The sequence below is a fragment of the Bos indicus genome, chromosome 14 (assembly GCF_029378745.1).
Source record: "Bos indicus isolate NIAB-ARS_2022 breed Sahiwal x Tharparkar chromosome 14, NIAB-ARS_B.indTharparkar_mat_pri_1.0, whole genome shotgun sequence".
In the NCBI taxonomy this organism is placed as follows: Eukaryota; Metazoa; Chordata; class Mammalia; order Artiodactyla; family Bovidae; genus Bos; species Bos indicus.
The window spans coordinates 28,375,213-28,400,414 of NC_091773.1; the positions used below are offsets into that span (position 1 = coordinate 28,375,213).

The following is a 25,202-nucleotide window of genomic DNA, read 5'->3' on the forward strand; positions in this document are numbered from 1 at the left end:
TGCATTTCAGCATTTCAGACTCTTTTGTTGACCATGATGGCTACTCCATTTCTTCTGAGGGATTCCTGCCCGTAGTAGTAGATACAATGGTCATCTGAGTTAAATTCACCCATTCCAGTCCATTTTAGTTCACTGATTCCTAAAATGTCTACATTCACTCTTGCCATCTCTTGTTTGACCACTTCCAATTTGCCTTGATTCATGGACCTGACATTCCAGGTTCCCATGTAATATTGCCCTTTACAGCATCGGACCTTGCTTCTATCACCAGTCACATCCACAGCTGGGTGTTGTTTTTGCTTTGGCTCCATCCCTTCATTATTTCTGGAGTTGTTTCTCCACTGATCTCCAGTAGCATATTGGGCCCCTACTGACCTGGGGAGTTCCTCTTTCAGTATCCTATCATTTTGCCTTTTCATACTGTTCATGGAGTTCTCAAGGCAAGAATACTGAAGTGGTTGCCATTCCCTTCTCCAGTGCACCACATTCTGTCAGATTTCTCCATCATGACGCACCCATCTTGGGTTGCCCTATGGGCATGGTTTAGTTTCATTGAGTTAGACAAGGCTGTGGTCCTAGTGTGATTAGATTGACTAGTTTTCTGTGAGTATGGTTTCAGTGTGTCTGCCCTCTGATGCCCTCTTGCAACACTTACCATCTTACTTGGGTTTCAGAATGGTGATGTCAAAATGCTTTTTTTTTTTTTTTTTGGCAGCACCACACAGCATGTGGAATCTTAAGTTTCCCTACTTGGGATTGAAACCAGGCCCCCTGCACTGGACACACAGAGCCTTAACCCCTGGACCATCAGGGCTGTCCCTTGACCTGCTGATTCCCAGTGACTCTCATGATGGGCACAGGGCAAGTTCAGAGATCAGCTGCTGGAGATTCGCCAGCCCTGGGTTGGAACCGCCATATGCGCCTGTGTACTGGCTGTTCCTTCTCCAACTACAGTGTCACCTAGTTTACAGAACCCAAAAGCGGCAGAGTGGCAACACCCATCTGCCAGCCTCCACGCCTCTGGCCGCTGGCACCCCTTCCCCAGGTTCCCGGGGTGTCAGTTCTCCAGCGGTGGCCACCCGTCTACTCCCAGGGCTTCCTGACTGATGCTCACGAACATCAGCAGACCCTTCTCAGCCACGTCCTCCGCTGGCTCCACTAATGAAGCAACATCAGGCTGCCCTGGGTCATCTCCAGCCATGCTGACATGGAACACACACCTTTCCTGAAAAAACTTCTCTCATTCACTCTTAGGCCTCTTGCTGAACACCCTAGCGGTGGTGTGGGGAAGGCAGGAGGGCTGAAAACTTTGCAAGAGATTCTGCTTTTGGAATTAAGTTGCGTCCAGCATAAACATAACACGGTTGGGGAAAATGGAAAATGTAATGAGTCAAGAAAAAAATCAACAGTCCACCTTTTCCTGCATTTGTGGTCACCATCACCGTGAGAACTATGGCAAGCAATAAGAAGCCAGTGTTCACGGGCAGGAAGATGGCTGATACAGCACCATGAGTTACAATGCCATCTGGATTCAGTGTTACTAGGGAACTTTGGAAATGAGCAGATCTATAATTCAACAGATGGGCTAGTCCAGGGAGGGTGAGTAATAACAGTGTCGCTGCTGCTGCTGCTGCTAAGTCACTCAGTCGTGTCTGACTCTTTGCAACCCCATGGGCTATAGCCCAGCCAGGCTTCTTGGTCCACGGGATTCTCCAGCCAGATTACTGTGTCACTATCTTTTCCGATTGATAAAAGATGTGAAGTTAGTCAGAAATGGCACATTTGAGAAGACAACACTCAATCTTCATGCTCATGGACAGAAACTAAATCTCCCATACTTCTGTTAAGGTTTTCTCAACTGATTAAATGTGTTAACCTCTAATTTCTATGTTCTGTGTGGCCTTACTGCCCAAAGCTTATGGTCTGATCCAGTCTTTTCAGATTATTGCTCTTATCTGCATATCAAATCATTCCTCATCTTCCCCAGCATCTTGCCCAATCACTCAGCTTCCCATGCTCCCCTCTCCAGCAGTATCTCCAGATCAAGGAGAGTAGATACTTACCTGCTGCCAGAAACAGCTCAAAAAAAAAAAAAAAAAAAAATCTCTCTTTTAACTGCTTGGTTGCCCTCAAGGTATTTCCAAACTTCAAGTGTTTTTGAGGGTGTATGGGATGGTAAGGGGTGGAAGAGGGAAGCACAGACTAAGAAATAGATAAAAATATACCTGAGCAAATATATGACAGCATTTGAATCATTTTCCATGGAAAAAAAGATACATTCACGAATAGTCATAAACATTTATTGAGGAACTACTATGGTGAACACTGGGAGATAAAAGTTCAAAACACAACTCTGCCTCAACTATGGATTTGAAACAGCAGAAACAGAAATATATGTCTGTACAACACACACACACACACACACACACACACACACACAGGATTACTCAGCCATAAAAAAGAGCGGAATCTTGCCATTTGTGACAACACAGATGGATCTGGAGGGTTATTACACTAAGTGAGAGAAGTTAGACAAAGAAAGACAAATGCTGTATGATTTCAGTTATATTTGGGATTTAAAAAAATAAAGCAAATGAATAAACATACCTAAACAGGAACAGTTACAGAGAATGAGCAGGTGTTCACCAGAGGGGAGAAAGACAGAGGGCTGAGCAAAGTAAGGAAAAAGGATTAAGAGATAAAGACTTCCAGTTCCAAAATAAGTAGGCCAGGGGGATGTAATGTACACACAGAAAATACAGCCAATAATATTGTAACAACATTCTATGGAGATGGTAACTAGACTGTGGCAAACATTTTGTAATGTATTAAAAATATCAAATCAATATGTTGCACACCTAAAACTCATATAATGTTGTATGTTAACTATACCTCAATAAAAATTAATTAAAAAATAAAACCAGTCTTCAGCAAGGATGAGGTAGGTGGAAGGCTTAGGGAGTGGTATTGCCAGAATCAGAAAAAATAAAACATCTGTATCTTCAATAAATTTATTTCCTAATCTTTAAATAATACAAAGCTTTTCCATGAAACACACTATGATTATTTATCTGTCTCACTGATTATCAAATGTGATACACAAAAATACTGAATGAAGAATCAGAGCCAGTAACATCACAGAAAAGGCATCTCTGTGACCTACTACTGCCATGAGTAGCACATTTTTCATTATTATAACAGTTTACTCAGGGAGTTAATCAGAATTCCTGTTAATACAGAGAAGCCTTTCAATCAAATATATAACTTTGCTGGAATGAAGAAACGTTTCCAGTGTAAGTTGGACGGTACTGATAAATTAGTGCTTTGGTCTCTTCAACATCAGACTCAAAATGGTGATTGCTTTTCCGAGCTGCAAGACAAAGAAAGGATTAATTTTTAAGAAAATGGGGTACAACTTTCAAAAGGCTACTTTATGATGTTCCTTCCTCTAATCAGCATTATTTAGCAGGACAAGGCCAGCAAAAAGGAAAAAATGTCTTATAAAATTTCCCCCAAATAAAGCAGTACCTGACTGGGAGGAGCATTACCTGACAGCAGCCACACCTGCTCTGCACCAGACCCTACGTGGTGCTCTGTTCTCACTACATTCAAACACCTACTAGGCACCTACTAAGTACCTACTTTGCACAACGCTTGACACCTCTCCTGGAGATGTAAATATTCACCAGGCAATGTCCTAACTCTCAAGCAACCTAGTCTGATTCCCATACAGAAGGGGATACTGTTAACATTTTTGTTAACACTGGTAGCAGAGTCTTAGCCACTGGACCACCAGGGAAGCCCCAATCTTTTATTTGCTTCTTCTTTACTTAGGCTACTCACAACCATAATTGGAAATAATCTTCTAAAATGAAGAGTCTTTGCAGTTGATTTATCACTCTAGTCTTACAGACCAAAAAAGGAGGAAAACCTGCCTATGACATCAAGGAAGAAGCTCCAACTCCTCCATCAGCAATCAAAGCAGAAACTGTACCTAAACTATTCCCTGAAAGCTGCACATAAAGAGTGACCTATTATTGTCATGTGCTATGTCAATATTAACGACAAATTCTAGAGGATCCCATTGCTGTGTACTTTGTATACTAAGTGACCTGCCCCACTGCAATGTACAGGGATTTCTCTGGTGGCTGAGACGGTAAAGCATCCACCTGCGATGCAGGAGACCCAGGTTCAATCCATGGGTTGGGAAGATCCCCTGGAGAAGGGAATGGCAACCCACTACAGTATTCTTGCCTGGAGAATTCCATGGATGGAGGAGCCTGGTGGGCTACATACAGTCCATGGGATCACAGAGAGTCAGACAGGACTGAGTGGCTAACACTTTCACTTGATTGAACATGATACATTCTGTATATAAATCATACATTGTTTACTCCATGCATGAGTACAAACTACGAATATTACATCATCTTTTATAGACTAACTTCCTGAAGACGGGTCAAGAGTAAAGAGGAGGGAGACACTGTATAGCCGAGGCAGGTGTGTTGGTAGTGGGGAGAAGAGAGGCGGAAATTAGAAATGGAAGGAGGCACGAAGAAGTCGGCGAAGCTGAAGTTTGAATGTGAGGGGGTGAAGGCTCAGACCTTACCTTAAAGTCAAAATAAAGCAATATGGGCTTTTCTGGCATTTTTTAGAAAGAGGGCATTGGAAGATGAAGACAGTGGAGTCAAGCCTGTGACAGTGCTGGAGAAAACCATGCCCTGCCCACCGCTGTCCTCATTCACTTCTACATACGTGACCTAAAAATGTTTCTTAGGACTAATACTGCCCATGGGAGAACTTTTGGATTTTTATTTTTAATTTGGGGTTTTGTCAAGAAATAACCCATTCAACTGAGCATAATCTTAAACCACGGTGAACTCAGGATGCAGTATATACCTGCCAGTGTGAACAGAGGGGTGATAAACCTCAGGGAGAGCTCGGATGGAGAAGGCCAAGTCTTCCCATGCCCATGCCTCGCCTGAGGGATGCCCCATCCTTGGCGAGCTGCATCTGTAGCTCTGTCTCACACCCACATCATTCAACTAAACCTCAAGCATCTAGCACCAAATTCTCAATTACCCACAAACATAACACTGTGTGACTACATCTGTGTTTCCAACATGAAAAAGCAGGCAAAGCGTATTAACTCTCCAATGTGCCAATACTTATAGACAGGGAGATTTAAATCCACAGACTGATGAGTATAGATTCAACTCATATAACTGTCTCAGAAAAATAAGATCTAATTCTCAGATAATGTCACAATTAAAATATTATTCCAAAGAAGAGTAATGATGATGGCTGTTGTTTAGTCACTCAGTTGTATCCAACCCTTTACGACCCTGTGGACTGCCTCCTGCCAGGCTCCTCTGTCCATGGGATTCTCCAGCCAAGAATACTGGAGTGGGTTGCCAGTTCCTTCTCCATGGGATCTTCCCCACCTAGGGATAGAACCCAGATTTCCTGCACTGGCAGGCAGATTCTTTACCACTGAGCCACCAGGGAAACCCAACACTAATGGGAAAAAAATCTTTAAAAAAGGAATCAAGAAAGACAGAAAAAAGAAACAATCTTTATGCTGTTAAGAATTCAACCCACTTTAGAGAATGCAGTACTGTTAAGGGAAATAATGGTCCTGATTTGATTTAAATTACTAATATCTCAATTTCAGGGCTCTCAAATTCATTTTCTTAAGTTAAACCTACAGAACATTTATAGAATACACAAAAGTTCAGACGAGGGCAATTTCCTTCAGAACCACACTAGAGTGATAAAATTATAACCTCTGCCTCAAATTACCTTCAGCCACAAAGAACTCTGCTAAATAAAATGCGGCCTTCACAGCATTAGGTGCATGGGAAATGCCTCGTAATTGCCCCCATTCATAAGGAGCTTTCTCCGGATGCCACTGGACGCCATATATTGGATACCGGTATCCTGCACAAAGAACAGACTGGTGAGTATTAAGTGGTAACAATGGTCTAAGATGTTACAATTCTGTTGTATATTCTGTGTAAAATGTTACTTTTATAGCCCACAATGTCAGACATAGTAAAACTGTGCATATTATTATCACAAAGAATTTCAATTCACAGTCAATGTGAGGTTCATAATAACAGTATTTAACTGACTTATAACCTTTTATGAGAGTCCCAGGTGACTAGTGTAAAAGAACCCGCCTGTCAAAGCAAGAGACATAAGAGACATTGGTTCAATTTCTGGGTCGGGAAGATCCCCTGGAGAAGGGCACGGTTACCCACCCACTCCAGTATTCTTGCCTGGAGAATTCCATGAATAGAGGAGCCTGATGGGCTACAGCCCATGGGGTCAAAAAGAGTCAGACATGACTGAACTAACTTAGCACGCATGCACAACTTTTTATAATCTGAAATATGATTTACTTTACTAGGTGATCAGAGTTGTTGTTGTTCGTCATTTAGTTGCTCAGTTGTGTCCGACTCTTTGCGACCCCATGGACTACAACACGCCAGGCTTCCCTGTCCTTCACCATCTCCCAGAGTTTGCTCAAACTCATCTCCATTGAGTTGGTGATGCCATCCAAGTATCTCGTCCTCTGTCGTCCCCTTCTCCTTCTGCCTTCAATCTTACCCAGCATCAGGGTCTTTTCCAGTGAGTCAGCTCTTTATATCAGGTGGCCAAATACTGGAGCTTCAGTCTTAGCATTAGTACCTCCAATGAATATTCAGGATTGATTTCCTTTAGGATTGACTGGTTTGATCTCCTTGCAGTCTGAGGGACTCTCAAGAGTCTACTCCAACACCACAGTTCAAAAGCATCAATTCTTCAGCACTCAGCCTTTTTTATGGTCCAACTCTCACATCCATACATGACTACTGGAAAAACCATAGCTTTGACTATATGGACCTTTGTTGGCAAAGTAACGCCTCTGCTTTTTAATACACTGTCTAGGTTTCTTTGGCACCCCCACTCCAGTACTCTTGCCTGGAAAATCCCATGGATGGAGGAACCTGGTGGGCTGCAGTCCATGGGGTCACTAAGAGTCGGACACGACTGAGTGACTTCACTTTCACTTTTCACTTTCATGTATTGGAGAAGGAAATGGCAACCCACTCCAGTGTTCTTGCCTGGAGAATCCCAGGGATGGGGGAGCCTGGTGGGCTGCCATCTATGGGGTCACACAGAGTCAGATGCGACTGAAGTGACTTAGCAGCAGTAGCAGCAGCAGGTTTCTCACAGCTTTTCTTCCAAGGAGTAAGCATGATCAGAGCAGAGTGGAATAATTGAGCCTCTGAATACAGACCAGTTCAATAGTCAGGGGTACATCTGATTAGTGACAAGTTTCTTCTACAATGGGTTTCTTTTCCCCTCACTTCACACCACATCTTCATCCCCTCCAATATAATGACTTACTCATGTGAGAATGAACTATGCTAGCATCTCTGGTGTCTTTATAGGTTAGCTAGTTTGTCTCAGCGTACACTGTGCCTCTCTCATGGTCTGTGGAATGGTTCATGACTTCACTGAATCAATTTTTAAATAGTTTTTTTAAGAAGTTTAAATTTGAAAGATTTTTGCTACTATAGTTCACTTATTCTTAGAATTATTAACTACTTTTATATAAAAATGATATGATCCCTAGGATTTACTCCAAAAAATATTTTAGTAAGAGGAAAAAGTAAATATGAAATAAGTATGTCCAACTCTTGCGACCCCATGGACTGTATGAAATAAGAATGGCCACATAAATGTGAAAGTTCTTGAAACTTACAGAAAGGTACCCAGGATGTCACTATATTACTCGCCTACTTCTAAGTGTGTTTTTAAAATTCTGTAACTTTTAAAAACGTGAATATGTGTGATATTTGTTTTCTGAGAAATTTACATACTGATCTCATTTTTTTTCTTCACACGTATGCCTTTCCTCATGTTAACAATTTATTAACCAGAGATGTATTAATACGTCTTTTGTTACCCAAATATTACTGACTGGAGTGTTTTAATATTCACTTACATAACAAATCTCTGGCCACAGGCATTAGTTTCTGCAAAAAACCCCCCAGTCAATAGTGTGTTAATTGAAAAAGAAATCCTCTATTACTTTTGCATTGAAATTAAAACCCTAACTACCATATGAAAATACTTGGAGGAATGAGTGATCTGAAAGTACAGGTATCCAGGAAAAAGAGCACTGTCCTCTTGTATCCCATGAGACTCTGCTAGAAGAGAGCACATCACAGAAAAGAAACCTACTGTATCCTACCCTTCCTCGGGCAAGGTTCACAAGAGGAGAACCTAAGACCAAGTAGCTGCGGTCACTACTCCATCCCTCTCCCACTGGTCACCTCCTACCTCCCTGTAATATACTCTCTTTCTCTGTCTGGGAGCACATGTGGTGACACCAGCAGGAGACCCATTGGCTAGATGACTAGAAAATCAATTGCTACACACAGATAACTGAAAGACAGATCTTCTAATATATTTCTTTGAGATACGAAAAGTACTATTTAGGATAAGAAACACCCTAGCTACTACAAACCTAGACAGCATATTAAAAAGTAGAGACAGTACTTTGCTGACAAAGGTCCATATAGTCAAGCTATGGTTTTCCCAGTAGTCATGTATGGATGTAAAAACTGGACCATAAAGAAGGCTGAATGCCGAAGAACTGATGCTTTTGAACTGTGATGTTGGAGAAGACTCTTGAGAGCCCCTTGGACTGCAAGGAGATCAAACCAATCCTAAAGGAAATCAGTCCTGAATATTCATTGGAAGGACAGATGCTGAAGCTGAAGCTACAATACTTTGGCCACCTGATGCGAACAGCTGACTCACTGGAAAAGATCCTGATGCTGGGCAAGACTGAAGGCAGGAGGAGAAAGGGACAACAGAGGATGAGATGGCATCACCAACTCAATGGTAAGCAAATTCCAGGAGATACTGAAGGACAGGGAAGCCTGGCATGCTGCAGTCCATGGGTCACAAAGAGTCGGACACAGCTTCACAACTGAACAACAAGTGATAAACTGTAACAAAAATTTTTCAGATAGATAGAAAAGTAGACAGATGAATGTTTAGACAGAGATACACACTGAAATTCAGAAACAAGTTGAGATTCACTCTCTTTTTTTTTGTAAACTACATCACTGAAAGATCAATACAGGTTCCTGACAAGGTAGGAACCAGGCCCTGTCCTCACTAATTTAGAACAAAAGTATCAAGAATAGGAAGGAAATATGCAAATAAGAGCACCTCCAGTGTTTCAGTGTTTCTATCTAGCAGGTATCAGGAAGTGTTCAGAAGATAAAATTTTCAAATGAGCCTGGTATAATGACACAGCCAGAAACACAACCAACACGGAAAACTGACGCCCTAATTTCCAAGCCAAATCTCCTCCATTTACATAATTAGTCATCCATTCAACATCTCCTGGAAACACAAAGAATAAGACACAGTCTCAGCTCTCAATGAGCTCTTAGCTCTGAGCAGTTCTGCACGCAGGATTCGTTGAGGGTCCAGCCTTTCGGGTCCTGCTCCGTGGGGGTACTCTCCAGAGAGGGCGCTCCTGAGCTTCACCTCAAGTTCTCCTGATTCAGTAACAATGCTGGTTTAAATGCTCCATTTAACTCCTGGAGTTTAGGACCTAAATACCCTTACTGTCCTTTCATCAATGTATTTAGGGAGATTTTTTTCTGTATGCCAATCACATTTTTTGTTGTTGTCTGGAGCATGTACTTAATCTGCAATGTTGCTAGAAACAGAAGTCATCTTCTCCATTTAGCTTCATTGATGCTCCCCATAGTCTTCACCTCCCTTCCATTTTCATCACCTTGACCTAGAAGGTGACCCAGGTAAACCGCAACTGATTTGGAACCTGAGCAAAACATGGGCCTCTTTTCTCCAATAATGCCCTAACTTCCAACTTCAGTCCCCAAAGTTTTATTCATGATTTTATTTTTAAGAGAGATTTTAAATGATTTTATTCATAAGAGAAATATAAAATCAAAACTCATAAATATAATAAAACAAAGTGTACATGTGCAGTGATACATACCTTCCATGGTTGAAATAAAGTCAATATTGCCATCTGTATTTGTAGTTAATATACTGAAAAACGCCTTTAACTTTTCATTCTTCGTAAAATTCTAAAGTGTAAAAATAAAACCAAAATGATTACTTCTGCAGTAAATCTAAATTTAGCATGGATTTCACTGCATAATAAATGAGATACCATCACGGAGAGGCTCCACTTGTGGAAATGTGCGGTCAGAGGTTCTACTGCTAATGACAACAGCAAGTCAGCAGGAAAATTCTGGAACATTCTGCTCTGCAATGTACCTGAAAAAATTTAAGCCCAAGAGAAATTATTCAAACGCAGGAAAAAAATAAAATCCACTGAAGTCAGAGCCAGAGAGAGGCCACTGTGAAGACACAATCAAGATGACTAAATGATTTGCAAACACATCATTTCCACAGGAGTATTCTAGTCAGGCACAAAATAAGTTCAACACACAGTTCCAAATATGTTCCACACTTACGTACCTTTCTTCTAGAATTGCAACATAAATAACTAAAATTCTTTGGACATGATAATGAGCAGGATTTTAACTTGAGTTCTCTAGACAGGGCTGAAAAATAGGTAAAATTGTCCACATGTGTATATATTTGTTTGCTCAGGAAAGGATCTAGAACTTCCAATACATTTTCAAAGTATCTGGGACTTAAATGGTTAAAAATACCAACAATGTGGAAAAGAACACAAACCAGGTCACGAACCACTAGCAGATCAAAAGAAGCATTTTACTTCCCTGAAAACTCTGGAGTCTGACACAGACATACAGCAGCAAAAGGATAAGAAACTCCTGATGGTAATCAAGGCCCCAGCGTCAGCTGTCCTCAAATGAGCCTGTCATTCAGGATGCTAACGGTCCGTGAGAACCCCAGATCATCATGCTGGGCATCATGTTGGGCACATGCCCCAGATCATCAAAATCTGCTGGTTCCTTATTTCAGTGAATTTCATTCCTGGTTTGTATAAACTCGGTTTCAAACACACACAACCCAAAGAAACTGACCCAAGACATATATTTCCCATATGATTTTTGCACTATTTGAATGTGAGAAAGAGCTGTGAAAAGTATAGAGCATTTTATAAGTTCTGGGAATAACAACTACTGCTTTCCAACCAAAATCTGTAAGAGAACAAGAAAGGTTGGTAGAATTCAATTCTGATGATTCTGAAATCAAGTAACCTACAAGAATCATCTTTTTTGTTTTTAGTTTTATTTTTTGGCTGTGCTGCATCTTTGCTGCTGCCTGAGGGCTTTCTCTGGATACACGGTGGGCAGGAGCCCGGGGTGGGGTGGGCTTTCTCTGGATACACGGTGGGCAGGAGCCCGGGGTGGGGTGGGCGTTGCTACTTTCTGGTTGTTGTGCGCAGACTTTGCATTGTGGGTGGATTCTCTCATTGTGGAGAACAGGCTCTACAGCACACGGGTTTCAGTGGCTGTGGAGGACAGGCTTAGCTGCTCCGTGACGTGTGGGATCTTCCCAGACCAGGGATCAAACCTGTGTCTCCTGTATTGGCAGGTGGATTCTTCAACACTGGACCACCAGGGAACTCCCAAGAATCAGTATCTATTTACACAAACTGGCAAATAAAGAAATTTGTCTGGTCTTTGTCCTGGGTTCCCGAATGGGAGCTTTTAAAACCCTTGGAAATTTTAAGGAAATTCGCGAAGGATGGGCATGTCTTTGTGATGCTCATGAGGTGGCATAAGGTGGCCCCTGGACAGCTTTGGGATGAGGCTGGTGACCAGAAAGACTGACCACGTGATTACAGCAGGTCTGGCTTTACCTGAATCTGCAGCATATGGATATGGATATGAAATGGACTTCAAGAGTAAATCTGACTTTGAGCCAGCCTGATCTCCAGGGATGGGACAGACAGGGACTAGAGACTCAGTTCAATAACATGGCCAGTGATGTAATCAATCATGCCTTCACAATGAACCTCCAATAAAAACTCTGAGCACCAAAGCTCCCTGGAGCCACTTGGCTGGTGAAATATTGATGCGCCAGGAGGGTGACGTGCCCTGAGTCAACATAAAGAGGGCAGGAGGTTCTGCATTCCCTCCAGACCTCAGCCCATGTGAATCCTTTACAGCAAAACTCTTATTGCAAACACGGCCCTTTCTGAGCTCTGTCAGTCATTCCAGTGCATTATTAAACCTGTGTGTGAGTGTGTGCTAAGTTGCTTCAGTCACATCTGACTCTTTGCAATCCTATGGACTGTAGCCCGCCAAGGTTCTCTGTCCATGGGGATTCTGCAGGCAAAAATACTGAAGTGGGTTGCCAGGCCCTCCTCCAGGGGAATCTTTCTAACCTAGGGATTGAACCCGCGTCTCTTACATCTCCTGCATTGGCAGGTGGGTTCTTTAGCACTAGAGCTACCTGGAAAGCTCTCCGTACTCAATGAAGAGTACAGAGATCAGCCCTACCCACGGAGACACGCTGCTTTATAATTCACTGCTGTCATCACTTACAGGCCGATGTTTCCTTATAAGAACATTTTATTGGTATGATAATTAGATTATTTCACTGCCTCCTCCATTCTGCTGCCCCATGCCCCTCCCCCATCGAGGATTTCACCAATAACAGTGGTTTCTGCCAGGAAACATGCGTATTTTGAACTCAGTTGAACATGGGCTGTCGGCCACCTCCTCCTGGAACCCGGGCCCGCCGCCCTCACTTCCAGTGCCGCTGCACTTGAGGCCAGGGCCCCAGGTGCCTCAGCAGTTGGCACAAGTGAGGACTGTCCACCCAGTAGGAGAGGGAGAGCACCTACAGCCCCCTGCCCAGACACCCTCTCTTGGCCTTAGTTACATCACAGCCCCTGAACCCCAACCCCACCCAGCTCTGAGCCTAGCCCACTTTCAAAAAAAAAAAAAAGCTTCCCACTTGGGAAGCCACCTGGGAAGCTTCACTAAACCCATGGGTATCCCCAAACTCATGGCCAGTTGATCAGAAATGTGAGTAGCCTTGGGGCATGACTAGAGGCTGGTCCCTGATGTAAGGGTAGTCTGGTCAGGGAGATGACCTTTACCTGGAGCCTGAGCTGCCTCCAGATGGTATACTAGAATGGAGTACACCCCAGTTGGGGTCAAAACACAGTACACAGCCAAGGGGGAAATGCAGGTTCCACCCCTGGATCAGGAAGATCCCCTGGAGGAGGGCCTAGTAACCTACGCCAGGATTCTTGCCTGGAAAATCCCATGGAAAGAGGAGTCTGGTGGGCTATGGTCCATAGGGTTGAAAAGAGTTAGACATGACTGAAGCTAACATTTATGAGAGTTATGTTTAAAGTGCTGAGCATAGTACCTGGAAAACACTGTCTTATTTAACCCTCACAAAAAAACAAAAAACACAAAAAGTAAATGCTTTTAGAAATAATTTGTAAAAGTTAAGACAGGTTAAATGATTCCCCGAGGCAAAGTAACAAAGTTAGAACTCAAAGCCAGGTCTTGGTTTAGAGTTTTTCATCATGCATGGTCCTGATATCACTAGAAGCAGTAAGTTATAAACATGCAAAATCCCTTAAGCCATCTTTATAACTTAGTACAAAGAGTTATACCTTAAGCCTGTGTAAATAAGTTAAAAATTAACAAATGTTACAATTATTTTTTGACTTGGATATTTGCAACTTACTAATCATACCCAGTTACTACCTTTTTGAAGGAGCAGAAAAAAAAAATTCTTACCTCTAGAGAAGTTCAGTGGCAGTTTAATTCCAACAGTATCTGTAAGGGTTAATAAGCTCTCTCCACTGACCAGATAAATAAGCTCTTCAAATCCAAGGCAGGTGCCCCACACAGGAAAATAGTCTCCTTCGCCAAAACTCTTTGCAGAGTAAAGATAAAAACTAAGCTTATTCAAACTTTTCATAATAAAATTTATACATTCAGTTTGTCCTAACAAGATGGGCACCTAAGTCACACATGGATTTCTAAGGAATTTCCAAGATCAGTAGTAGTAGGCCAGCATTTTCTTTTCTATCAGCTGGTTATCACTTCATCTGTCTGTAGACCAAGCACCCTCATAACACTTAAGGTTTAATTTACCAAACTATCCAGACTCAGTTGTGCTGGGAAAGAGACAGACATCTGCCAGTCAACTACCAAACAACACATGTTATACTTTAGGGACTGTAAATATGGAAGATGATGCTAGATAAATGCCTACTTATACGTTTTGTACAAATCCTATTGTTTTAAATGACTGTCCAGGTTTGAAACTACTCTGAATGGAGGTTTTCCTTTCCCTCCATTATCTCAGAATTTATAGTAACAGCCTTCGGCCAATCAGGTTTAATCTGATGAAAGCCATAATTTGGAAGGAAGGGAACAGTCAGCAAGCAAAAGTTAACGACTTTTCACACAGTAAACAAAGAAGTACAAGCATACTAGGGCTCTCAGAGGGAACTGAAACAACTAGTGTGACTGGGAAAAAAGTATTCTGGTGACTGAATTTTCTGATTAAAGATTAAACCCATATGTACTTATAGTTACAAAAATGGGTTTTGTAACTTCCTTAAAAACCGTGGTTTTCCTGCATAGACTGTAAAATATAACCTAACTGTGTGTGTGTGTGTGTGTGTGTGTGCGCTCATTCTCTCAGTCATGTCCGACTGTTTGCAACCCCATAGACTGTAGCCCACCAGGCTCTTCTGTCCATGGGATTTTCCAGGCAAGAATACTAGAGTGGGTTGCCACTTCCTACTCCAGTAACTCCAGAAAATGTTAAGGAATTTTTTTCTGTTCCTCAGTAAGAAAAATATAGAACAATATTAATTCTTATATTTTCTACTTCAAGATATGATTTTTATCCTTCATATACAAATCTAGGAAGTTTTTACTTTTAGAAGTTAGAATTGCATATGCTATGTTGAAAGGTCTTACGACATTCAGTTAACAATAAACACAAAAGAAGACAGAACTGCTGTTTCCATATATACCAAACTGGATTTCTGGACTACATGTTATATCCCCACTTGCTGGGACCACATCTTTTATTTGTTGTGATCAGCAGAACAAAAGACACAGAGTGGAACCATACAGATCTAACAGAAATCACTTCTGAAGGCTGCTTCTTCTGAGGGCTTGTGGACCCCAGTGGCTACACCTAAATGGAAGTTCAAGATTGCTAAGCTTTTTCCTTTGCTTTGAAATCTTCAAGTTGTCAAATAGACCTTTTGTGTCTTATGGCTTGGGCAGTTAGGTGACTCCTTTGTTTTTTTTTTTTTTTTTAATTGAACAAACCAGGTTACACAAGTCTCTATTTACGAAAGGAAGAGTTACTTTATAATATTCATATATATGCTTCTCAAATGCATTTTTAAACCATTCTTCTTATAATTTTGTTAAATTTCAATTTTGCTCATTAGTTTTTTCAAAAAATGTCCACTGAGCAGGTACTAAGTACACAGAACCATATGGTATAAAACGAGGAATGCCTCAAAGGGTATCAGAACCATGCAATCTGATGAGACATCAACAGCTAACTCCAAGATCTTGAGTCTCTGAGATAAAAGCCCTTTAATCTCAGAGAGCTTCCTTGGTAGCTCAGTGGTAAAGAATGCAGGAGATGAGGGTTCAATCCCTGGGTTGGGAAGATCCCCTGGAGAAGGAAATGGCAACCCACTCCAGTATTCTTGCCTGGGAAATCCCACAGACAGAGGAGCCTGGCGGGCTATAGTCCATGTGGTCACAAAGAGGTGGACATGACTTAGTGACTGATCAACAACAACAAAATACTCTAAAAGTTGAGCAGAAGGATGCCACTCCAGCAGGGGTAGAGGGACACCTCCCCATAAGGTGCACAACCCTTAGCCCTGAAAGCTGGCTAAGGCACAAATGACAAGACGAGATAGAAAGAAACAGACAAAGCAGATTTGAAAGTAGGACATAGGATATGTTCTAGAAACACCAGTCTGACTGCAGGTACCTGCACAAACAAAGGCTGCAAAAGGTGGGCTGTGGGCACACTCTTCACTCAAAGACTATAGAAGGCTACAGGTCATTGAGCCAAGCCAGTCAACATTTTCCATCAAGTATCTCACATGCCAAAGGCAGTTTCTTAAGGGAATTATTTAAGGTTGGGTAGATGGTAGGGCCAGCAAGATTAATTAGAAAATTGCTGCTAACAGTTCCAGGGAGAAATCCCAAGAATTTGAGGTATGATGCAAAGGCAAGTGCAATGTGAGGTTACAGAGAAGCTGAGAGGCTCCACAAGTCACTGCATGTGGAGCCTTAGGGTCCAAGGTCAAACAGGACTGGATGAGTTGAGGGCAGCTTGCGAGGGGAGATGAGAATTACCGACCTATGAACAACGCCCAGTACATAATAGACACTGCTTACTCAGCCACTGTGAGTGCCTGGTTCACGTTAATGAGCCTGAGTACAGAGGGCTGGTCAGCAGAACTGGAGGGTTCCCTGGAGTCCAGAATTAAATGAAACACACAGAAAATAGGTGAGAGCTGCCACAGGGTGGAAAAGAACCAGCACCTCAAATGTTAAAGGGGTGATGAGACTACAGAGTGGTGAAGGAAGTATCACCACGTGCTTTAAAAAACAATTACCCTTTTGGAAAATTACAAAAACTCACCTGGAATAATAAGAAATAACTGAGACTTACCTTTATGGACAAGTTGTAAAACATTTTGGCCACGCGAGCATAACCGGACCTCATGAGGTTAACGCTTCCTCCAGGGAAAAGGACTCTGAAACAACATCAAAGAGGGTGCATTTCAACCTCTCCTCCCTCCCAGAAAATCAACACTTTTTTTATTTTAAAACAACCTTTCCTGATTACACAAGCAGCCAGAGCACTACAGAAAATGAGAAAAAACTGGCAAAAAAATATAAAACACTTACAATCTCACCTATGTGTAAACTACTGCAGTTAACAGTGCATTTGTGCATTCTACCAGACTTCTTGGATAAACAAGTCTATTTTTGAAATAGAGTATGGATAAGTTAAAGTAAAAGAAATTGGGGGCAAGGGAAGAATATGCAGAGCTAGAAATCAAGTAGAAATAAAATTCTAAGTGTAGCTATTAATAGGTTTAAATTAAGATGATCAGAGATGCCAAAATCAACTGCAGGTTCATAGCCATGAGTCAGTCTTGGCTCACACACACACAAAAAAATTGTTATAACCATAAAGAATGAAATAGTCATAAAAATACAATAGGCTAGAACTCAATATCCATGAAAATTTTCATTTATTATTATTTCCCTGAGTTCTCTTCAGAAATAAGAATGGCATCAGAAAATTTTGAAAAAGAACACAATGACAATTCTTTTTTATTTAAATTTATTTATTTTAATTGGAGGCTAATTACTTTACACTATTGTATTGGTTTTGCCATACATCAACATGAATCCACCACAGGGGTACATGTGTTCCCCATCCTGAACCCCCCCTCTCACCTCCCTCCCCATACCATCCCTTTGGGTCATCCCAGTGCACCAGCCCCAAGCATCCTGTATCCTGCATCGAACCTGGACTGGCGATTCATTTCTTATATGATATTATACATGTTTATGACAATTCTAAAAAACTTCTCAGAAAAAAAAGAAGAGCATCACAAACATCTGACTACTGGACTCTACCAATAGAAGAGATATATAGAAAAGTATTTATATTTTTATTTCAACTTTTCAAGTTAAAGAGCTCTTAAAGTAACTAAGGACATTCTAAACAGATTACAAAAGTTGGACAAAATATATTAAAATTTTTAAAAAGTACTTAAATATGAATTTGAGATGTAAGAAATATCACTTTTGAGACTGTTGTTCATTCAGTAATAGGTATTAGCCTGGAGAGTCAGAGATGGGCAATTCTTGCTGTTGGTAAGGTCATGGTCTGGTAGGAAATACCAAAACTATAAGGCAGAACATCTGTCACAAAACCGAGCAGGAAAGTGCCTTAATGAAGACTCATTAGCAGCTCCCCCTTTTTACTGAGTCGGTATTTGAAAAGCTGCCTCTGAATGAACTTGGCATGTTTAACCTCAGTTCATTCAAAAGTAAAACTTGACTGTCCCTCCTGATTGGCAAACACCTTGAAAGCAAGGATCCACCTTTTCATCTCTGCACCGTCCCCCCAAAACAGTACAGGGTTCACGGCATAACAGGGCTCAGTAAAAGTGGTTCTTAAAGTGAGAGGAGAGTCGTGCTCACTTTATTTTCGAGGTTCTATCTCATGGTCTCTCCTGGACTTATCTTTGTCCATGCCAAAGTACACTGCACGTAACAGGCATTGTAAATATTTCACTGAATTGAACCGATTTTAAATACTTATTGATCTAAACTGACCTGAATGCAAATGACCGCTTTGAACATAGCTTTTTAAAAAAATGAGCAATTATTTTTAATTTTTAAAAGTTCTTTTAATAAAAGCTTTACAGTAAGACAGACTCCCTCTATTCCACTCCCAAGCAGAAATAACCATCATTAAGATTTGCTGGGTTAATCTGATATATATTATGCATGTCTCCTCACCCCAACTTCAAAAACAAAAGCAAATGGGAGTACACTACACACACCTCTGTGTACCCTGCTTGTTTCGTGTAACAATACCACACTATTCAGGTTACAACAGTGATTCAGGGCATCATCTACAGACACCCTCATTTTTAACCATATTCTATCATATGAGTATAGTTTATTTTTAACCCAGTTCCCAACTGGGGTGGGTGGATGGGTTCCAAATCAGGGGTATTTCAAACAATACGACAGTACATATGTTTGGGCCCAGGTCATCATGTAAGACAGGACTATATCTTTTTTGCTTTACTTTTTATTGAAATATAGTCAAGTTTCAATGCTGTGTTAGTTTCAGATGTACAGCAAAGTGACTAGGTTTTCTTTTCCAGATTCTTTTCCCTTACAGATTATTATAAAATATTGAGTATGATCCCTGGGCTGTACAGCAGACCCTTGTTGGTAACCTATTTCACATATAGTAGTGTGTACATGTTAAAGGAGAGGATTATATTTGTAAAATAAAATTGCTTCTGAAGCATTTCCTGTGACACATGGTATGTGTATTTTTAATTTCAAAAGATTATAAAACTGCCCCCAAAAGACTATCTAACTTCCACCCTGATAGAAGAAATTTTCACCTACTATGAGCTAGCATGAGCTAGTATGGGGAAGTCATTCTGACTTATACATGATTTGACTTGAACTTTATGCTAATAAGAACAGTCTGTCTATGGCCCATCAAACATGTACTGTACCTCTGCTTTACTCATTAAGAAAAGAATGCATTATCTAGAAGTTAAAGAAAAGTCCGCTCTGAAGATAGGGATAAATGGCCGCCCTTCCTATGATGCCCATGCTAGTGGTCCTTCCAAGATAAGGTTCCCTTGCCAGACATTAAGGTCATGCTGACTTGCTGGCCACGTCTCTGTTGAAACCTGGAAGGAATGTAACCCTGTCATGTTTGATGTACATTCTTTGATCCGTCAAGATATAACACAGTGTTTTTCTGAAGCACTTTCTTCCTGGGCTATAGTCCTCAGTATGGCTTAAAGAAAACTTTCTTCTGTTCCTTAATGTAGACTGTTTGTATCTTATTCGCATCAACAACTCCCACAAATAAAGTACAAGCACACTATTTCCTCATACCCTCACCTTAGCACATCAGCACATTTTCTGCTTTCTGCCAACCTGGTGGTTTTTAATTGTTATAATTAGCTTTCCTTTAATTATGAATACGTCTCACATTTTTTCATATGATTTTTTTCTGTGAGCTAAGCAATCATATCTTTTGTGATGAAGCTAGAGGATATAAAACTTTTTACCAAATTCTATTCAAATCACCTTCTGAAAGATAACCAATTAATATCTTCAGTCTTCAGACATAAATCCCCTAAGCAAGCAGTATGTCATGGCCTCCAAAGTGGCTTCAAAGCCTTTAAGACAAGCATTAAAAGAATAAAAATTATGTTACACATTAAAAAAAAATGTTATCTACTATATAACATTTATTTTCTAACCTGCCTTCTCTCTGCAGGATTTTTGCATCGCTCAACAAAATAATTTCTATAAAATAACTCAGAAAACTAACATTTATACCACTGAAAAATAGTTACCTAGAAACATATATTGTATTCATACGTACTCTTTTGCATCACTTAGACCTCATATACCGTCTTAAACCAATGTTGACGACTTACCCGTTAATAGATTTGAAAAGCTTTTCATACTCTTCATTTTTAAGATCAAGCCTGAAAATGATAAAAATAGTTACAAAACATCCATTTCCAAAACTGAAGAAAGTAAGTCTCTAAATGAAGCTACCACATTAATATTTAAAAGCCAGGTGAAAATAATTCTTTTTTTTTTAAATATTTATTTATTTGGCTGCATCAGGTTTTAGTTGCAGCATTATCAGATCTAGCTCTCTGATCGGGGATGGAACCCAGACCCCCTGCACTGGGAGCACGGAGTCTTAGCTGTGGGACCACCGGGGAAACCGCTGAGTCCCAGCGTTCTGCCAGGTGAAACTACCCAGATTATGTCAACAAAGAGGGGACCAGTCGGGACACAGAAGCTTCCCCATGGACATTTAAATCAGGATGGGCAACTACCACCATCAGGAGCGCCAACGGATTGAGATGAATCAGCTGCTCTCCAGGGACTCCTGCCAGGTAGCCTTGCAGCTGAGCTCTGGTCATTTCACTCATTCTAAAAAACAGTTCCCACGTTGTCCATGCCTGAATTTGGGGGCCCAGTGCATCACTATTAAGGGGCTTAACTGTGGGTTGGGGACGGGGGTCACAAACTTCGGTGTCTCAGAGACTGTGAAGGCAAAACAGACCAGGGCACGTTCTTTGAACACAGATGACATTTGCATGTTGTCAGACTTTCTTGAAATGCAAGACTCCCTCAATAAATTCTCTTTAAAGAAAACAACATACATCTAGGAATGATGGCAAATGACAGGTTCGGAGCATGAAAAGGAGCAACAGGCACTGCTGCTAATGGACAGCTCGTGCTCTGTTCAAAATTAGCTCCAGAAAACTGTGTTAAAAAAAAATAAAGGCCAAAAATTCAGACTTTTATGAAGTCTCCTGATTTGTACATACCTTAAACACTACCAATGAAACAGATTTTTGACCAAAAGTGCCAGTGGGCTGCCACATGCCACCTCTCAGGAGGCAGACATCCTCTGGGTCTCTCCAGTTCTAGGGCAGGAGATTATAATAACCTGAGTGCACCGGGCACCAGAGGGTGAAGGCCAGACAGGAGGAAGGGCACCAAACACAAATGCCTTCGCCTGCTCAAGGATTCTGCTGAGGTCTCCTCTCGTCCACCTCCTCTTTCCCTCTGAACTATAGCAGTCAGTGCCCAGCACCCGAAATTCAGAAATAAACCAACCAACATCATCAGTGTGATCACGACTCATTCCATATTAGGCAATCCTTTGCAGGTTGCTCTGGGAATTTAGCTGCCACGTATTACTCTGCTTTTATAGAATCACATGATTCTAATTCTGAGCAATATACCTTAAAATGAACTTTGGGAATCCAAGCTGGAAATTAACCTGTATGCCATGTTTTCAGCATCTCAGTCATAAATCCCAGTATTCTGCAAGTCATCAGTTTCAACACTTTCCGTTTCAAAACCTCTGTCATTCTTGTCTATTCCTCCCTGTGCCTTTTCATCCTAGTAGTCATCAAGTCTTATTGATTTTTTTTTAAAGACATTTACCTAGCAATTCTACAACCACTGCTCTAAGCCAAGCCTTCCTTGCTTCACACGTAACCCACTCACATCTCTGAACTGGCCTACCTGTCTTTTGTCTCTCCCACCTCCCACCCATGTTATTAAACCTATTTTCTAAAAGAACAGCTTACAGAAAAAGCTTCCAGGATCAAAACTTTGCAAGTTGTCTTGAGGACTGTCCAGAACCTCCAACTCAGCTCTAAAACTCTGCTGTTAAGTTCCAAAGAAGATTTCATTTCAAAAAATTAGACTGCTATGAAAAAACTGAAGACTAATGTCAAAAGCAAATGTTCATCTAAACATAAAACCATTTTGTGGTACTATTCTCAAAATTGTAGCATTTGCATTTTGAGTATTAATGTTCTACTTTTGTTACCATTTTTCATGTGAAATTATTTACAGTAACAGGTTTTCCTGAGCAAACAGTTGTGTTTTATGTGTGAAACCACTTATAATGGATTAGGTGAGGGTGCGAGAAGACCCTCAAATACACTATTTTAGGGTGATAAGATAATATCAATACAACAAGGCTTTTGTTAAAAAAAAATTCAAGTCTTTCCAAATCAAAATGACATGAATCATTTATCATGTCATAAATATGACATGAGTCATTTTATTGTTCCTTAGATCATTAAACCACAAAAATAATGTAGCTCCTTTAAAGTCACAATACCTGCAATTAATATCGAAGCAATAGTGCTGTATTAGTCATTTCCAAACTTCTAAAGTGGCGTGGGAAGGTCTCTGAAAAGTCCTCTTCTAGAATATTCCTTGATTCCCTACATGTTTCTTTACACTAATATTATAGAACGAAGCTGGTGAATCTAGAAGTGCTTTTACTCCATTGCTTTTGTAATATCTGATGAGTATCACCTTTTCTGGAGTAAAGGAACTTATCATTTCATTCTCAATCTAATACACATGACACAGCTCTAATGATATGATAGAAACATGTAGCTTCACACTTTGAACAACTTAATGAGAGACTCTAAACATTAGATTTAGGGCAAAAACCAGGTATAACATTAATGTGCTTGAATAATGCAATGACAGGAGAGAAAGCATTCATTTTAGAGATAAAAGATAACTTTAGAGAGGAAACAGCAGTTGCAGTTTTTTTAATTCAGTGTAAAAACTATCGCATCGTACCTTACTGGTACCACTCTTGCACCAGCTGACTCTAGAAACTTCACGTAGGATGCAGCAATGTAGTATTTTCCCAGGGCTCTCATGTTCTTATTATGGCACTTTTGCATTAATATTCCTAAATTACAAAAAAAATAAAGTTTCCATTTCAAGTAATGTCCTTTTTTCCTGCTTAGAAACTGAAACATATCACCCTAGAAATGTCACTTCTTCACTCATTTAATTCACAGAATTAAACATGAAGCTTCTCCTGAAAGGATATCTATAGGATTTGGGAAAGGAGTAGTGGAGGCTGATCTGAATTGTAAGTAGCTTCCTTCTTGCCACATCAGGGAGGCCAAATAAGCCCCCAAAGCCAGGTTCTTTGGCACAAGCTAGAATCTATGTCAGAGTACTGATCCTTAAATCCAGCAGAAGGCCCCTCCCTACACACACATACACACAGACACACACACACACACACACACACACGCGCGCGCGCACATAGTTTCCTTGACAACAAAGTAAAAGAGTGAAAAAATTCTCTATGCATGTTTCTCCAACACCATCAACACCATCTTAATCCAAGCAACAAACATCCTGCCTACCCCTCCCCCAACCTGGATTATTCTAATAGCCCTTTAAAAGGTCTCTCTGCATCCGTTTTTTTGTTTTTGAAGGACCTTTACTCAGATTTACTGAGGTATAGATTACATATAGTAAAATGCACATATATTTTACCAGATAACATGGAACAAACATTGTAATCAAAATATAAAGCATCCTGTGTAGTTTTGTTTTGCAATGTGCTCAGTTGCTAAGTCATGTCTGACCCTTTGCCACCCCATGGACTGTAGCCTGCCAGGCTCCTCTGTCCATGGGATTCTTCAGGCAAGAATATGGAGTGGGTTGCCATTTTCTCCTCCAGGGGATCTTCTTGACCCAGAGATCAAATTTGAATCTCCTGCATCTCCTGTATTGGCAGACGGATTCTTTATCACTGAGCCACCCAGTAAACCTACATAGGATTTCATTTTGAGTTAATTCCCTTTGAAGATTTTAACCACTATTTTACATAGATTATGAAATAATGCATCCCAAGTTCCAAATATTGATACACAACATACATAAAAATGGACACTACCAATATCCATGAAAAAAATGCTCAACTACTTTCTATTTAGTTACAGAATACAGTGCCCATTTTCGTGGGAAATAAAGGGAAAAAAAAAAAAAACAGAATGAAAGGCATAACAATACTACCAGCTAAAATGAAATCAATTCTAGTTGTCCGCCCACAAATTACTTTTTTGCACATTTCAAATACGAGCTGATTTCTCCAGGGTTGCTTTCCCTTGCCCCAGTCTTAAATGTTTGTTCTGGCGATTCAAATTGATTTTACTCCCTTTATAGAACATTAAGTGTGTTGAAAAAGAAAAATGACTTGTTTTACTTTAACACAAAACAGAATTGCTACTAGGATCACAGGAGCCATGGCTGCCCTCCGCTGCCAAAGAGGACAAAGGCCAGGTATACCATAATTTCCCAATTATCTAGTCAATTCGATTTTGCATTTTTCCTCGAAATGAGCCCTCAACCAGTGAAATTTTAATAAAGATAATGCATGAATACAGAAGGTTTAGTTAGCAGAAATTCCTGCTGCTGCTGCTAAGTCGCTTCAGTCGTGTGCGACCTGTGCGACCCCATAGACAGCAGCCCATCAGGCTCCCCCGTCCCTGGGATTTTCCAGGTAAGAGTACTGGAGTGGGTTGCCATTGCCTTCTCCGCAGAAATTCCAAATGAGTACAAACACAAAAACCATCCTCAGGATTCTTCACGGTGCATGCTCCTCCCTTCCAATTTTAAGAGCTAAGGATGTGCGGGAAATCAACGAGCATTACCTAGGTATATTTCAGCAGGATCTCAATGAGGGTTTGACCCCTGGGCTAGGAAGTCACACATCCTATCCCTAGGCTTGGATGTTTCCAGGACCGGACGCACCTGCCGAAGCGCAGCAGCTGGAAGCGCCCAGGGCGCGCTCCCGGCTCACCAGCCCCAGCCCCAGCCCTGGCCGCCTCCTTACCGATGATGGGCTTCTTGGGGGTAGGCGCGGGAGGGGCGCTCAGACCGAGGCCCGTCGCCCCGCACAGAACCAGACCCAACACGCTCAGCAGGCGACCCAGTCTCGCCATTGCGCTCGCCGCCTCCCGCCGGCTTTCAAAGGCACTACCGGCGAGCAGCAGAGTGAGGCAGCTGCTGTCACCCGGCCGCTCGAGGGCGTCGGGCGGGGGCGGTGCT

General features: G+C 41.2%; 1 protein-coding gene across 1 annotated transcript; it reads right to left on the reverse strand.

Moving 5' to 3' along the window:
• Positions 1 to 2,284: 2,284 nt before the first annotated feature.
• Positions 2,285 to 25,202, reverse strand: GGH (gamma-glutamyl hydrolase). Its single transcript, XM_019973935.2, has 9 exons — positions 24,988 to 25,202; positions 22,929 to 23,043; positions 20,228 to 20,278; positions 16,675 to 16,759; positions 13,743 to 13,881; positions 10,214 to 10,320; positions 10,037 to 10,127; positions 5,803 to 5,940; positions 2,285 to 3,370 (listed from the first exon to the last, which is right to left on the reverse strand). The coding sequence occupies exons 1-9, from the start codon at positions 25,094 to 25,096 to the stop codon at positions 3,249 to 3,251; spliced, it is 957 nt and encodes a 318-aa protein (XP_019829494.1). The 5' UTR covers positions 25,097 to 25,202; the 3' UTR covers positions 2,285 to 3,248.

Bases quoted from the DNA above. Each gene is read 5' to 3' on its own strand.
- GGH (XM_019973935.2), bottom strand. From the start codon at position 25,096: ATGGCGAGACTGGGTCGCCTGCTGAGCGTGTTGGGTCTGGTTCTGTGC. The intron at 20,279-22,928 runs GTACGATGCGAT...TATCATTTTCAG, and splicing joins GCAAGAGTGGTACCAGTAAG to GCTTGATCTTAAAAATGAAG. The intron at 13,882-16,674 runs GTAAGTCTCAGT...TACTCTGCAAAG, and splicing joins TTTACAACTTGTCCATAAAG to AGTTTTGGCGAAGGAGACTA.